The following is a 17,682-nucleotide window of genomic DNA, read 5'->3' as shown; positions in this document are numbered from 1 at the left end:
TCCTTACTAAAAAAAAAAGCCCATCAGACTTTATTGGAATGAAGGAAACATGAATCTATACAAATGACTTCCCAAGGCACATAGTTTCAAAGTTTCCTGAAAATGGATGCAATTGGCAAGCTCAAGTACTCCTATAATTCAGCATCTAACAGACAAACTGGATAGAGAAGGCAGTTACAATACTTGTTGACTAAAGGAGCTGTGGTTTAGCTGTCTGGTTTCAGAGCCTGTGACCCCTTGATGGAAAATTCAAAAACTCACTAGGTGACATCAGCAAGGGCTGTATCTAGTCCTGCTTATCACGGTGCCTAGAACTGCAGCTTACTCTTCTAGACAAAGCCACTATAGAGAAATTTCTGAATAATAATGATAAGAAAGATGTCTTAAATACTTCAGTTCTTGGTATTTTCTTTTTTTAACCTGGCCAGTTTATGCATTTATCCACAACTCTTGTAAATACTATCGTGCTGCATGAAGCAGTTTTGAAGTGTAAATTATTTTCTCTCCTTGAATCTGACGTCCGGATTCTTAGCTCTAAGTCCCACACAGCTTCATACTGTGCTCAGTTGAACAAAAGTCCTAATGGAAACAAAATTTTAAAACTATAACTACGTTATTCTTCGCAGGCTTAATGCACGCTTTGATTTGCTGCAAGCTCAACTTATTAGGTAAGATCTGATTTTTCCCCAAATTGCTTGGCTATGTTGCAAGAATAAGTGAAATACCTTAAAAGACCTTTTCCTAAACCATTCAGTCAGCAAAAAGACAGTGTGCAACACTGAATAAAAGATAAGCAGAATAAGCTGATATTTGTAATATATAACAGGAATTAAAAAAATTGCATATTATCCTGTGTATGTTTTATATACTGGACATACCAATCAGCCAGTTGCCTGAAACTGAGTCCTTGTTTCAGCTACTCCTTAAAACTGCTTTCTGCTTTGAATGCCATTTAAAAAGATGTAGAACAAACAAATCCAACAATAAAAATGGGACAGATTATCCATTCATCAGTTCTTCCTTGCTCTTTCTGTTGCTGCTTCATATTCTGCTGATTTTGTTGGTTCTCTTTATATATATTGTATAAGTGGAAAAAAATTCAAACAGCTGGGTCAAAATGTTCATTTCCACACTAATACATTTGCTTTGCTTCTGAAGTTTAGGTACAAACTGATAGCTGGCAAATATACCAGACACAGTTGGAATGGTCTCCAAAGAACCCTGATAAAAAGTGCAGATAAAACAATATGGAAGAAATTAAGCAGCACAAGTTTTTAACTGTATTTGTCTGAATCTACTAACCACTAAAATTATTTTACACATGCACCCATCCAGAAAATAATCAAAAACTACTTTCTGTTCCCAGTTCAAGGGTGTATATGGAACTTCCTGTGTTTTGACTAGTTAAACAATACAATGCAACTTTAGAGTATCAAGATTTGCTCAAAAATGTAACCCATTCTCAGATTCTCTGCTTGTCTGCCCCATTCTAACTCTAGCCAGCACGTCCAGTCTTGTCCAAGTCTCAGAACTTGCAAATGCTAGTAACAAAAGTAACCAAAAATTAATTGGGTTTGGATAATTTATATCCTTGCATATTCAAGTTTTAAACATTGCTGTCAATTCTGACAACACCGTCTCAATGTTTATAAAGCCCAATTTCATCCTTAAATACAAATAGCATCTGTTTGTGTCAATGGAATCACTCTGCACCTGTATGCTATCATTAGGCATTAATGACTTAGGCGTATTTAAAAGAGTAGTTTGAATTTTTCAAATTTCTACCTTTAAGTTATCCAATTAGAAGTATTTTGTCCCAAACAACAGTGACAAAGGATTTTCAGTGGCATCGCTTACAATTTGCAATAGGTAAACTGAAAACATACAATCACAGAACCCATTCCCCAGGAGTTTAACCTTGTTAGCTTTTACATTTTTGGAAGCACAAAATTAAAGGTAGCAACCCAAATATAATGCTTCTGTAGCAATTTATTGGTTTATTACACACCTAAGAACTTCTGCATAAAATTTTTAACGGTAACTGATTTTAGCTGATTTGATACTCTTCTCAAAGCCACCATATACACCAAATACAAACATCATCATGTCAGAAAATTACCTAAGGGAGGGATGCTGTGCAGTGGTTAGAGCACAGGACTGGAAATAGTTCAGGTTCCATTCTTGGCTCTGCCACTGACTTGCCGTATGACTTCAGACAAGTCAGTTAATTGCTCAGATTTCCCCATCTGTAAAATGTGGAAAGCACTTCTTATCTACCTCACCTGTGTGAAGTGAGTGTTCATGTCTGTAAAGCTGAAGAGCTGGGGGTTCTTTTATGAAAGGTAACACAAAAAAATGGTGATCCCAGAATTTTAGCCTAAAATTTTAGCAGACAATCCAAAATCTTTACAGTTAATTAAGTCTTACAATTATTTAGAAATGTGTCAATAGTAAGCAGATATATCAACTACTTTTACTGAAGACTCATACCACCAGCAACACAACATGGAACAAACACAAACTTTCAGGCTCAATTTTCAGGTTAATAAAGAAATGCTGGATTGTGATGTGACCTTTGAGAGGCAGAGAGTTCCCCTTTTATCTCTTACCCACAAAACAAACAGGACAAGCTGAAACAGAAGGTATTTTGCAGAAAGCAATCAAGATGAGCCAAACCATTTTTCTCCATTTCTAAACTCCAAGCCTATTATAGCACTGAAATTTATATGCCTAACTCCATACACTCCTCACTACATCTTTCTCCAAAGAGGCTTTGCTCAGCAGAATGAAAGAACAAGTAAACTAATCATTTATTTCAGAAGCTGTCACACATATTAGTAGTGCCTTCCTCACTCAAAATAGTGTTATTTTCCTACAAACAAATGTGAGAAGGTATACAAAACAAAGTACACAGCAAAAAGTAATTAGGAAAGTGGAATACATACACAGCTTATTATGAAGATTCATTAGATAGCTGGAAAGATGTTAAGAGCTATAGCTCATAAAAAGAAACAGGAAAGTAAAAGTTTAGGACAGGGTTGTTCTGATGTCTATGAAACTTCCTGAAGCAGCAATTCCCAATTTTTTGCATCATAAAAGAAAGCATTTTTGCAATCATCTAGTTAAAAAAAAAAAGTGGAAATAGCCACATAGTTCAGGAGTTTACTATTTTAAGTGTCATTTATGTAGAAAAACAAAAAAACAACACAACTTCCCCCTCCCTCTGTTATAAAGCTTTTTAATCCTCCACCAGTATAACCAACAGTTATACTGGCAATGTATTACCATAACTGGATTATTCTGGAACACTGCAAAGCAGCCAAGAACTTTGAGTAAACACTGAAATGCTCCAGCACTCAAACCAATCTTGTAGGAAAATTCACGCCTTTCTAGAACTCTCTTGCTTGACCCCTTGGTTTGAGGACTTGACTGTACCAATAAGATCATCTCAACTAATTCAGTCCATCCTAGAAACTGGTCAGAATGAAAATTTGGGTGTTCTGCAGTAGATTTCAGAGGGAAAAATATAAATTTTGCCTCTTCACTTATGAGGCCCAACCACAGCTTTTTGCTAATTTGCTATTGTAGTTTAATGAAATATAGCAGAAAATTTGTAAAGAGAAGCTTTATTATCATATCAACAACTAACTCTGGCCATTCTTTCTATGCACATTTATCACAGGTACCTCCTTTCAGGCCTCATCCAACTTCTGCATTATCATCACCAGCAAATTTGATTTAACATTAAACAAAATTTAGAATACATACTAAAACAATTTTGCATTCAGGTTCCTCTGTTTGCAGCACAGTCTACCTCATAGACATCTTCACTGAATTGACTTCTAAACAGCTACGTTTCTGCAGCTGGCTATGTGAATCTTGAAGAGAGCAGTTATGAGGCTGACAGAGCTGGTCAACAAAGTAACTTTGTTAATAAGAAGATAATACACAGCTACATTATTTTAATCTATACACAGATTTTACTTTTTATGATCCCTTTATTCACTTGTAATGTATTATTAAGATCTCTCTCCTTAAGGAAGAAATAGCCCCCAGACTAGGGGCAGCATGTACAGGAACACAGCCACAGCAATTAGAACCTTAATCCAACTCAGAATTCTTACCTCCCCAGGTACTTCCTACTTGTGGAGCAGCAGATATAGGATGCACAGACGGATGAAAAGTTGGCTGCAAATCAAGCAGATCATTTGGCAGCTTTGAAGTGCTATAAAGATAAATTAATACAACTGTTTGAACTACAGCATAGTTTTCAATATAAGCAAATGACAATGTCAACAGCAATGAAAGCTTTGTTACAAAATAGTTGTTACAAAATGGATAGAATTGAGCCAAAATCAGAAGGGCTGGTGAGCTCCATATTTTCAGTTCTGTAAAAAAGTGTCAGTTTAGCAAGATAAGTTGCATATTATGCAAGGGACTTTGTCAAAGCTGTCCAAGACAAAGACAAGTGTCCTCACAGTCCAACACCAGGCTAAGATATGTTATGCTCAGAACTCTTCATCAACTTGTAAAGTCACCTCATGAAAACTTTATAATGCAAGAAAAACAGATGGACAAAATTAACTCTAGTGGGCTGCACCACCAAAATATTACTCAAAATTCCACAACTCTGATCTTTCTACTATAATCACTACTGTGAAACTACCTCACAACCATGCTATTAAAGAACTTTGGGGAAAGTAAAATCTAAGAGGCCTTGAAACACTTGATCACACATCAGGCCTGTGAATGAAAACATATTTAAATGCACATTTTTGACCATTCAAAACCAAATTGAGACCTTATAACATCACATGGAAATTGACAGCACAGGCTTATATACAACTGCTGCATTAACTTAAGGAATCAAACAAGAACAGTAAAATTCATCCTCTTGCAGAGAGTTCCTTTCACACTTTAATTAAGTCTTGGGAAGAAAAGAAAAAAAAATAGTACTGGTGTTCTCCCAGAGCCTTTTAGGACATGAAATGAACCCAAATCTGCACATATGGCTTCTACTATGCACAGAAGCTGAATCACTGTGACATCCAAACATTTCTTTAAATGAGACCAGCACAAGAGATTAATAGCTAGTAGTGACATCCTAGATCTCTGTATATTTTCTTGCTCACCCAATCACTTGTATAATTCACAGTTTTCAGTATTGCAGGATTCATTTCAGCAGTGATTGCAATCACATTTGTCACTGCTACTCCTATTAAAAAGCAGCATAGGCTGGCACTGCCTTGTAATGTGAGCAGCTGAACAAAGATAATTTTCAAGGTAAAGCTTGTTCAAGATAATGACAGGGATTAACCAGACACATTGCACCTAACAGCAAGTCACTGAACTTCTGACCCAGCATAACCCCTTCATGACAGCTCCTGCTGTAAAATCTGTTCTTTGCTCATAGCAGTCGTTCTGCCAGCAAGTAAATTTGAGCATGAAGAAAAACTAGCATTTGGTGTTTGTTTACAAGAAAACACTCTTGTCCTCACTATGCACTATTTCTGTCTGTTTGAGGAAGCTTTATCATATGTTTCTATATTTCAGACCTCTTGTGCAGCAAGATCACATATCCAAGTCCAAAGCGCACACCCATTTCAAGATTTTCGGCCTCTAGAAAGCAACTTAAAAAAATCTTTTTACAAGGAAGTCTTTCAATTACTAAGACTGACGTTCTCTAGCTTCTTGTACATGACTCAGCTATTTACTGCATATTTGGTGTCAAGTAATTTCCTACAATAGCTTTCTAATGGGAAAAGAAAACTGTCAAAAGAGCAATAGATTCTTATGTGAGCTCTAACAGAACAACTAAGCAATCCTTCAGGTTTAGGATCACGCTCAAAGCAAAAATATGACTTCAGAGCGCCGGTTCTTTCTATACAGATAAAAGCACTGTACCTTCTGAGGCTGCTTAATTTGACAGATATTTTACAGAATGAAGATCACACACTTGCTCATACCAACAACTCCTGTTAGTCAAAGATCAGGATTAGCACGCAGTGAGTACTCTTGCACTTGTTTTGCAGGTCCTTGCAGAGATGTTCTAAATACAACACAAGACCGCAAAACCTGCCTCTCATTTCAATCGTTGTTTCAGGCTTTTCTTTTTCTGAAAAACTAGCCAGAATATTTGCCACTTTACTTTTAAATATCTAGAAATGCATTTTCTTTATGACTTCTCAAACAGAATTTTTATCTGACTTGTCTCAAATTTACTTGTAATTTTCCTTAGGGATAAAGCATGTCTCTTTTACAGTTCCAACAGTCTGGCTTACTGACTAAGAACAGCTAAAAGGGCTGTCAACAGTCAGCTCATTCCAGGAACTTCTGCAAACAGATAATAACACAGTTTTATGTTATTGATTGCAATAGGCTAATTTTCCCATCAGCTTCACTATAATTTCTTATCACATTGCTAATGTACTCTACACCCAACCAATTTTGTGCAAACACTCTGTGGCAGAAATTTAGAGGAAACCCTTGCTGCAGCACATCTCCTAGTGGAGGATTCAGCATACCTGTTAGAGGAGCTAGGGGTAGAAAAAATATCAATGGCTGGTGTAGTCATTATGCTTCCTGCTGCAGTTGACACAGGAGAAGCTGCCGTGGTTAAAGAGGTATGAGGTTTCTTTGCAAGTTCTTTTAGACGTTGCTCCTGTTGGGAAAGTAAGCTGGTGTGAGAAATACGAACATTTGTGTGTGTGACATTGGAGGTAAATAAAGCAGAACTAAAGAATTATTTATTCCACACACTAGTGTTAGCCACTTCTAATTACAAGTCCGTGGTGCCACAAATGCCTTGGAGAACTATTTTAACAAACCCTCCACAAGCTGTACAATCTAAGTACACATAATTCTGCTTCCAGCACTTTGCCAACAGTACATGTTCAGTCTTAATAACTCTGTTTTGCCCTTTGCTTCTTTAAGAACCCTAATAAACTATCAACAAGATCACAGGAAAAGCATTTTCAATTAAAAATTCTGTATGCCTACCTTTAAAGCTTTTAAGCGAGCCTGCTCTTCCTCTAACGCAGCTTGTTTTTCCCTTTCATCCACTTTTGTGAGGGACAGGCCAGTGCTTGCAAGGGAAGAGACTGCATTGGAAAGGGTGGTAGCCCTAAAGTAATTGGACAGGAACAAAGCTGGCTGTTAACAGATGACACGTGACAGGAGCTTCTAAAGAACACTTCATTTGTATCCACCCAGTCTCCTTCTGAGCTCTCTATAACATCAGCTATATCTTACACTGCACAAGTGAAAAGTTGAGATAAGATGCATCATATGAAATGCAAAATTAAAAATGCCCAGAAATCATGCTGTCTACTCTACTGGCTTTTGGATTTTCCACCTTAAATGCTTCCCCTCCAAACGGCATCATAAAATTCACATTTGAAGCCTTTGCCCTTTTCCTGTTTGCCAAAAATGACATTATTTGCAGGCACACAGCAATCTCCAATCATCTGGGCTCCGTTTCAACCAAACTGTTGTTAATTTAACAGGCTTAGTGAACAAACTGTCAATGCTTCTAATATATCCCAAAGGAAATTTTTAATTTATCATCATGTTTAAGAGTATGCTAAAAGATTTAAAACAAATACTTAACAAAGATTTAAAACACTTAACTTTTAACAGAGTAATCTTACAAAAGAAAGCAAATATTCCAAAAAGTAATGCCCTAGCAAAATAGTACCCTAGTAGTCACTGACATGAAGAACTTATAAAATATTACTGCCTTAGTTTTTTAACATGCAAGAAAGAAATTTTATTTAATTTTATAAGTCTTACCCCCAGTATTATGCTTTATTAAATTTAAACAATGAAATATGTCATGTAGAGGACTTCTCTATACTGCTTGCTGTTTTTTGGAAAGCACTCACAATAATACAATGCCTTATACCATATGCATCATGGCTTTAACTTCCAATTACTTTCAAAAGCCATTCTTAATGTAAAGACTTCTGGAAGCATTTCCTTGCTTTTAACAAAACAAGGATTAAAGCTGAGATGTAAAAGTTTAAGTACATGTATTTATTCATGTTGCATATCTTACAGAAGTCTAATTATTAATAAAAAAGGAACATTTTCAGGCAATACGTTTAAGAAACTTACTTCCTCTTCAGAAGTTCAGGATCAAATGCTAAAAGCATAAGTAGGGATGCTAGAGGAGGCCCTTACAGGTTTTTAGATTCTAGTTCTGATAACCTGGAAGAAGCTGTTTTAAGATATGACAACTTACTAATTATCAAGATATGACAACTTCCTAATCTAGCATTGCTCATACAACACCTTTAAGGAAGCCTCCTCAAATCCTAATTTACAGTGAAATTGAAAAAAAAAAAACTGATTTAACACTCAATGTGACAATTGTCCAAAAGGACAAGGATATAAGCACCTGCTTGCAGCTGTGGAATCTTTGATTTTCTTCCCCTCTAGAGAAGCTAAATGTTGTTCCAAAGCATCAAGAAGGCTACTGGGTGCCTGCAAAGAGAGACATTGGGGAATACATTTGAAGAAACCAATAGTTAAAATATTTTCAGAGAATGCAACTGTAGGACAACAGGTACAACAGCTCAGAATACTTCTACCCCCCTTGGCATTCTGCATTTAATGACTTCAAGTAGAAAGGGATGTATTCTCCTCACTAATTATTCCATCTCAATGATTTATCAGCAAGGACTGAAATTAGTCAAGAAATTTTAAAACTAACAGCTAAGAAACAGCAAGTAGACAATCAGAAGCAGTCGGTATTTTAGGAGACACTAAAAAGGACATTGTATCTAAAGTAATTTCTCTGTGCATGCTCTGCAAGTCTTCACATTAATTTGAATAGGCATATAGCCAAAAGCAATGCTGCAAAAAACCACAGCTTCGTAACATCATGTCAGAGCTTCATTATGTGACCTCACAGATATCAACAGTCTTCAAGCATGATGAAAATAAGGCTATCTTAAAATTCAATTAGAGAATGACAGAAATTATATAAATATTTTACAACAGGATCACAGAATATAAAAGCCTAGCTCTGACAGAGCTTGGATTTAATCACAAACTTAAGAGGTAATTTGGTGACAACGTATACAAGAATGATTAAGTGAGTACCATAATGGTACATAATGGTACCAAAAGGTTTTTCTGATCATGCAATGCCAAAAACACACAGACATGCACTGGCAAACACATAGTAGGTTTATCTACCTGTGAGAGATCTGGTATGTCTCCTCTGTCAATTCCAACTTGCTGTAATAAAACAAATGAGCTTTAGAACCTGTTTGCTTTTATTGAAAGCAGAGATGCTCAGAAAGCAAACAACATTAACATGAAGTAATGCAAAAAGCACAAACCCGTTCAATATACATTTTAAATGTGCAGAATCTGTACTCTGTAATAGCTGGTTGTAATAAATTCTTGTTAAATGTATACACATTGAAGTATGTGTGTTACACAGATATTTTAACAGATAGAACCTTAGAAATAAGAGCCTAAGAACCTAGTGTTTTAGAACATGGAGAAGTTTGCCTATCTCACAATTTACATGGCAAACTCAGACCTGCTGATACACAGGATATATTTAATGAAACAAAGCACCTTCGAAGCTTTGTAAAGAAACATTTTTCTAAAATGCAGATGAAAATTAGGATGTGTGCAGCAGGACATATACTGTTACAACAGAAAGATCAATATTCTCAACTTCAATTTATGGTCTTATCAGTTGAAGATAATATCTCTGACAGAGACATTGTCAGGACAGACAGCAAGCCAAGCTTGAAGGCTTATTTTTTGTTGAATATATATGAATATATATATGAATATCAAGGAGGTAAAAACAAGAAGAGGAGCACACCTCAAGTGAGGAATTCCATAATATTAGGACATCAATTTAGCAGTGCTCTAGAAACAACAAGGTACAGACTAAACACTTTTTTTTTAAAGCCCCACAAACTAAACATTTTGCAAAGTAACGGCTTCTCCCTCTACAAGCACATCTACAGCAAGAAATCCTGAAGAAGTCCCATATTCATCTGATTGTCTCAGTTGCTTATTTGTGAAGCTGTTATTTAATCTAAAACGTCTGGGTTTAGAATTGCGTGTTTCAAACTAGAACACAACTAGAATCAGAGAAAGCAGATCACCATGAAGTTCCTTTGTTTGTTTAAAGCAAGTCTATTCTTCAAAGAAAGCTCACAGGGATTACACAATCAAGGACATTTTAAAATGTACATGAATACACTCTCCTCAAGTAAAAGATAAGCCAATAAGCACTCCACAGTCAGGTTTTTCAATACCACCCTCAAATGAACTAGTCACCAGGGTAGGTAGAGATGAACAAGATGACCCCTGAGAGAACAGCAAATAAGCAGGAAGGAAGAAGCATCTGTTTTATGATAAAACAAGCACTTTACAAGCTGTTTCAAATAAAGGGCAAAGTTGAATGACTTAAGTTTACCTCTGCAACTTTAAGGAACTCTGAGATCCGTGTCATTCTAGTGAGGAACTTCTTATATATATCAAGGCCTTCTTTGCATTGGTTCTTTTTCATATCAAAGTATTTTTCTAGAAACAGTAAGAATATTTGCATTAAATAAGAAATCAAGATTTGCAAAGGATATACAAAGTAAAAGCATGTAAACCAAGACAAACAGAAAATACCTGCGGATCTGTTATTATGATAACTGCAGAGGTCACTCAACCAAATGACAAAAGCTCTGTCAAATGTGAGCTATTGTTCCATGCATGCAATTACACCTTACCTTGCCAGTACTAGATACCACAAAAGCATAATCACCTTGAAGAGGACAATCAAGTTTAAGAATAGGTCACTCAAAGAAATGTAAATTAATCTTCTTGGGAAGAAGAAACAAACAAAGACAGTTTTACAATCTGGCAGTAAAATATCTCTTCTATTCCAGTGGCCAGATATCAGGCAAGATTTTGATCTTGTCTGAAAAACGGATGCCTCTTACTATGGTCTGGTGAAGTGAAGTACAACTGATTAAAAAACACTAGTGCTGAAAGCAAGAGAGTTCTACCCCTCTTCTGAAAAGCCCTTTCAAGGCCTCTTTCTTTTTTTAAATTAAGCTTCACTCAAAGCATAAGTGAAAGCAATTGCATGTTACTTCTTACAAAGGGAAAGGAAGCTGACAGGGGCTTCAAACTGGAACACTGACTTCATATTGTCCCTTACTGATTTATTCTGGATTTTACTTTTCATTTTGCAAGCACTGGGTAATGACAGCAACCAGGTAGCTTCATCCAATCACAGCATACAACAAAATCAAGCAAGTTAACAGATTACTTTGAACTTAATTTTTTCCTATATTTAGCCTCCCCTTCATCTCCAGTATGTGCAAGTGAAAGGGCCTTAACCCCGAATTCATAATTCTCCTTAAAATATAAGATATGCTCTAAGAACATAAGACAGCCAATCATGGAAACAAAGCACCATTGACATCTCAATAGCTAAGCAATCCCTGAGTTTTGACTGCAGATTTGTAACTGACCATAACTGATTCCTTTACTACAAAATACAAATTGTTTCTTAAAAAAATCCCCAACCAACATCAACATTATAATTCAGGTTTGCCACGCAGTACAGTAAGATAAAATTTTAAAAAACAAACCCAAAACCAACGCACACAAAAATCCCCAACAAAGCAGTGCAAGAAAAAAAATTAAGTAAGTAAAATCTTGGATGGTCTTTGCTTTCAGATTTGACCTATCTCAAGGTACAAAGGAATGTCAAATGCAAGTGCACAGACAAACGTTGAAAATAACAGTAAAATGTTGATGTTTTACAGTAAGACTGTTTCAGTTTCTCAAGAGAGCAGCTCTTGTGAATCATCTACTGAGCTCCCCCCGGAGCAGAGCATTGCAGAAAGCAGTTGTATTTACCCAAGAGGTTAATGATCCCTTCGTTATATGCCGCGAACAGTCTAATGGCATCTTTGAAGAGAAGCATGAAGGCAGCATTAATTACACCATTTGTAAGTTCATTGCTATTAACCTGAAAAGATCAGAGAAAAAGTTAATTGAACTGGATTCATCTCCTACTGGAAAACTTCTAGTTAAACTCCAGAATGCTGTCTCAAGACAGGCTTCCCAATCATCTCACTGGCTATTAGCAGAAAGTAGCACCACAACAAACCAACAGTTTCTCCCATCACAGAGTTAGATCAAATCATTTTGGCAGACATTTTTGTTAACCAATCCTCATGTTAACTAACATAACTAAAAGACAGAGGGCAGAAATAATCAGCTTTTCAATAAACAAGCAATTCTTACATAAGGTGCACAATAATAACACAGTAATTTAGCACAAAGCATTCTTCCCAGTGAGCATTGTATCTATTTTTTCTGATTTCTTGGGGTTATACCAATGAACAAAACAACTTGTGCTCTTTAAGCTGTGCAGATAACATAGAACCAAGTGCAAGACCTTTAATCTTGACATATTTTTACATGTTTGTACAACAAGTTGATGGTATGTTAGAAATGTACATGCTGCTAAACTTACATTAAAGTCAAGAAGTGCATCCATTTGATTTTGTATAATTGGTACAGTTTTTAAGAGTTTTTCTGTGCTCATTGTTCTCATCACTCCATCAGCCCTGTTGTGAAAAAAAGAATAATTCTTCACATCAATTTTGAAGGCAATTGTTAGTAAGAAACAACAGAAAATATATCAGGTCATCAGAGAAACCATTTAGATCTTTGCCATACAAAGCCATCCTTGTGGTGGTGTCTAGCCAATATAACCATAATAACTGCAGTGCAGAAAGACAACAACTTATTTAGCCAAAATATAAATCCAAGATGAATTTTTACTCAGAGAAAATGAAACTGACAAGTGTTCAGAAATATAAGAGAGTTACAATGCATCAGGTAACAAAAAAAAAAAAGCTCTTAAGATTATTTTGAAGCAATTTTTATATATTCTTTTTTCAATCACCCAATTATTATTTTGTGTCAGTTTAGATTCTTTTCAACTTAAAGAGGTAGGAAATAATTTAAAAATGCAGTTGTGGGTTTTTCAAGCTTTTTCAGAAAGATTCTAGAGACTACATGAAATTTCCTTTTAGTGGCTGACTACCAATATTTGGTTGTTAATTAACTGTTCAGATTGAATTGACTAAGATTGGCTGCATATTTGAAAAAGCCCATCAAATGAATACCAAAAATATCCAAGAAAAGTGACGGCTGAGGAAGAGACTAAATCCCCTCAGTGACATGAAACAGTTGCTTTCTGTAAGACAAATCAGACAGCCTTGCAGTTCATCAGCATGCACAAAGCAAACCAAAGGCTTCCTGCAAGTGCAAATCTCATAGTGCATCTTCACGGAAAAGTTTGTGGCTGTTCTCCAGGTTGGAACACAGTGGGGAGCATGCTGCTTCCAGCTCTCTACTTGTGCTGTGTATTTACTCCTAAGAGCAAACAGCAAATGCAAGAAATTTAATGAAGTAGAGCATGGGTGTGAGGGCCCTGAGAAAAATCGAGGAGTAGAAAAGGCAGATTGCTGCCATCAGAACTGTTATTCCTATTGGCTCACAGAAGGACCTCAAGGTACATGGTGCAGGGTAAATAATTCACCTCATTAGACGTAAAACACCTGATAAAACAACTGTGTATCTCTAGAGCAGCTGCAGCCACCTTACCACACACAAATCTTAGGTGCGAAAAACGCAGTTTTTCATTCTTGGCAATCCAAGCAACTCTAAAGGCAGAAAGAGCAAAAGGAGTCCAAGCACCTTCCTTTCACTTTACCACCACATTTCAAACCGAAATGGACTCTACAGTCTTAGCAAGGAGGCAGAAGGGATTCGGACAGTGTTCTGAGGCCCATTCCAAATGCATTTACAACATTAATGCAAAATACCATTAGACAGCCTATTACTACAGTTATTTCATTCAATACTATTAAATTCAGATTTCTGTGGATTAAGCATTAAGCTTTTCGTTTCAATATAAATTCCCCTATGTAAGGATGATATAGAACACACAAATGTAAAACTAGTATTATGCTTTCAAACCTTAAAAACCACCATATAAAAAGATAAAGGACAAAGATAGAAAGACTCAGCTGTGATTGGTACCTTCTCTCCAGCCTTCCCAAAGAAGACCTCCAGATTAATTCCATCGTTCACCATAACATGTAATTTACCAAACTACTGGTCCTCTGCACTGTTATTTTACATGTAAACAACTACCTAGCCTCAAAGCAAGTAATTTCTCTTAAATGACACACTTTCCAGGGAAAATCTGAATTCCTGTAGATCAACTCAGGATAGCACCTGCTGCAACGTATTATTAAAAGTACAAATTTACACTACTTTCACAAAGGTAATAAACTTCACACAAATATTTCGTGACAAGAACAGAGAAACCATGAAGGACTGACTGCAAGGTGTTTCATCTGTCATTTAAACCTTCCAGAGCTACTAGCACAAAAATTGCACAGCCCTCTATATTATGTAAAAGGCAAAGTATATAATGTATTGTGAAAGTCTTGTTCAAACTTCTACTTTTTTTATATAGATTTCCATTCATACCATCTTTCATTCCTTTACATCAAACTGTTAATGTTCAAAGATAAACAATTATAACTGCAGTAAAATATGTTTTGCAATATACAATATTGAGCAGTTGAGCCTTTGTTTGTCATGGGAGATAATCAAAAGAGAAAAGGAGTCATTATTGTCTGTATTAAGCCTGAACTGACATCAATATTTTTTCACTTGAATTACAGGACATATGAGAAAAGCCCAAGATCAGCAGAACAAAATGCAGTCCTTACCCTCTTTTTACTTTAGTGAAGTCAAAAGCCACCTGTCTATAGGAAACTGCCTTTTCATTCAAATACCTGCTATACCGCCTGATAAACGTTGACATGTCATAACCTAAAAAACAAGTTTCAGAAGTTTATTACCTACCTAATCAAATAACAAGAATGTTACTCAAAATAAAGTGCAAAATATTAACAGAAAACAGTCCCATCAACTATGCAAAATTGTGCAAAAATATAATCTGAAAATAGCTGCATACGTCATTGTATTCACCAGGCAAATCAAACCGACAATACCACAAATATCTAGACAACCTCAACTATGTAAAAGTTTACACTTCACTTCCTAAGGAAATTACTTCCACAAGCAAAAAAAGAGTAATTTTTATGCAAGTTCTCTTATACTACAATAGAAATTACTATAAAAAAAAATAAATGATGCATTCACAAAGGCATTCACATCATCTCTGCAACATTGTCTCATTTGCAACTGAATAGAAAAAAAAGGCTTTGATGGAAACACTACAATATGACAGAAATTTTTCTCTGTTAAGACAGCAGTGATAGGAAATATTTTGATAACTGTCAATCTAGGGGTATAGACTCAGAAAAAGTTCTGTTTATAGTCTCTGCTGAGAACATAGGAGTTAAAACTCAATAAAATGACAATTTGGTAGAGCCTTGGTTATAACTAAGAGGATTTCTGGTCTCAGGCAACCACTTTGGCTGCCTGTTCTAGTACACTTGTGGCAAAGATCAGAAGAATATAAGAAGCAGTAGGCAAAGTAAGGAACCACCTTAGGAGAAAAAACAATGACAGCTACATGTATGGTCAGAACTGCACTGAACTGCAGCAAAACAGTTTGGAGGATTATTTCAGTTGAAAAATCTGAACCAGAGAAACACTTATTTGCCCACTAAATTAGTCTCAAAGATAAATGGAATGGTCTCTGATCAATTTCCCAAAAAAGACATTTTTATATTTTTTAGATACAGTTCTTGTCTCACTGACATGTGATACATTTTTTTTTAAGAATTAAGTTAATAATCAAAATTGCCTCATTTGGAGAGGCCTATTTCTATAGAAATAAGAGGAATACTGAGATCTGTATTGCTAAGGAAGTCAGAAGCTTTTATGTAAGCCTGTTAGAAAAGATGCAACATGTTCCTCCAGCAGACTGCTCCTGCCACACCATGACAGCATTTTATTTAAAAAATGCAGTCTGGGGTAAAATGGGCACAAAAGTTACTTCCTAAATCACAGTGTTCATTAGAGTAACCAAGCTCTCTTCCCTGTTCCTCAGCACATTACCAACTTTTAATGAAAAAAAGACACCTTACCTTGCAATCCACTTTTGTCTAGGAAATTGCTCAAATTAAACAATGTGTTTCTGGACGCCAGATACTGGATAAAACGCTAGATGAAAGAAAAAATTGAATACTTTTACTGTGTTACCAAGGAGAAGGAACTGAGGTAACAGTACTAGAAACTTTTTATCCAGGTTATAAAATTCAGCCTTTCTGCCTTAAGACTGACTTCAAATCTGGAAACTATTAAAAAAACCAGCTAAACTATTGAAGTAAGCCAATTATTTTTTAATGCATAAATCTGTGACTAAATCCAAGTAACATTTTGTACCAAGGTCTTGTTAGTCAGAGTTTACTTTAAGCCAGAACAAGGAACTCTGTATTTGAAGGGATTTTTCCAGAAATTCATTCTCATTTTACATGCTCGTAGTTGATTCACTGACTTCAATTTTTTAGCAACTGATTTAATTTTACCAATTAGCCAAGTCATCTTCGCTCAGCATACAATTGTAATGGTACTTAGCTGAAATATGAAAATAAGGTGATGTATATGTTATTTTGCTTGTAAATCAAATATCAAGCATAACAACCCATATAAAGCATTAACACTCTATCACAATACTTCTAATTATATATAATTACAAATTATGTTTCACAAGGTGAACGATACTATTTTCATCTTGTAAAGACACATTTCACATCGACACAATTTAATAGGAAAAAATTTTGTACAGAGCTGCTACAAAAAGAAGACATTTAGTTGCAAGAAACATTTTGACAAAAGAAAAAAACAGTGTTGATTAGTGTAACATGTACCACTTCATTACTTTCATTAGCATGCATAAGTTAGTTAGAAGAAAGTGGAGAAGAGTAAAGGCACTCAGTACCGAGTATAAAGGAATTAAGCCAAAGCTGGAGGCACCATCCCTGGCGGTATTTAAAAGACACAGATGTGGAATTTGGGGATATGGGTTAGTGGTGGGCTTGGCAGTGCTGGGTTAGCAGTTGGACTTGATCTTAAATATCCTTTGCAATCTAAATGGTGCTATAATCAATTTGCACTCTCATTGTTCAAGTACTATTTCCAACTGTGATAACTTTCATTTTGAGCAGAAATCTTACCCTTACTACTTCTGTAATATATTTGGCAAGCAAAATTTGTTTGGAAATTCTATTCTTAATGGAAAGTATTTCAGACAATGGTCCCACAAAATACCTTTAATTATTATGAACTATTTTGGTATCAGTTTAAAATTCATATGACTCAAAGTGGAAAGTGTATAGACTGTTTTGAAAAAGCGTCAATTATCCCAATGAAAAAGTTTAAGCTTCAAGTCATCAACAGAAGTTTGCCCTCTTGTGGCTTAGTTAGCTTCACAGCTTAGATTTTCATCCAGACCAGTAATAACTTGCAAGTGAAACCAGTATATGTTTAAAAACTTAATCTCCCCCTCCAACCCAGACAAGTCAGGCAGAGGAAGCAGTTCTCTGAATGCAACCTGAAATGAAAATTTTGCTAATTTGCTAAAGCTATCTCAATTCCAAAGTTCATATAGCTTTCCTTATTCTGACTGTCTGCAGTAAAAAGGAA

General features: G+C 35.7%; 1 protein-coding gene across 11 annotated transcripts in view; it reads right to left on the bottom strand.

Moving 5' to 3' along the window:
* Window positions 1-17,682, bottom strand: part of PICALM (phosphatidylinositol binding clathrin assembly protein) — a 66,500-nt gene that overhangs the window by 21,900 nt on the left and 26,918 nt on the right. For all 11 annotated transcript variants that reach the window (XM_014875732.2, XM_014875731.2, XM_014875733.2 and 8 more), the window contains exons 3-12: window positions 16,125-16,200; window positions 14,796-14,898; window positions 12,518-12,611; window positions 11,896-12,007; window positions 10,451-10,557; window positions 9,202-9,243; window positions 8,399-8,484; window positions 7,000-7,123; window positions 6,525-6,661; window positions 4,125-4,225 (exon numbers count right to left, since the gene is read on the bottom strand). In XM_014875732.2, the coding sequence (XP_014731218.1) occupies window positions 4,125-4,225; window positions 6,525-6,661; window positions 7,000-7,123; window positions 8,399-8,484; window positions 9,202-9,243; window positions 10,451-10,557; window positions 11,896-12,007; window positions 12,518-12,611; window positions 14,796-14,898; window positions 16,125-16,200 (982 nt within the window). The remainder of the gene's footprint in view (window positions 1-4,124; window positions 4,226-6,524; window positions 6,662-6,999; window positions 7,124-8,398; window positions 8,485-9,201; window positions 9,244-10,450; window positions 10,558-11,895; window positions 12,008-12,517; window positions 12,612-14,795; window positions 14,899-16,124; window positions 16,201-17,682) is intronic.

This window comes from Sturnus vulgaris, chromosome 2 (assembly GCF_052056855.1).
Source record: "Sturnus vulgaris isolate bStuVul1 chromosome 2, bStuVul1.hap1, whole genome shotgun sequence".
In the NCBI taxonomy this organism is placed as follows: domain Eukaryota; kingdom Metazoa; phylum Chordata; class Aves; order Passeriformes; family Sturnidae; genus Sturnus; species Sturnus vulgaris.
The sequence above is the reverse complement of the archived record's forward strand: the minus strand, read 5'-3'. Positions and strand labels throughout refer to the sequence as shown.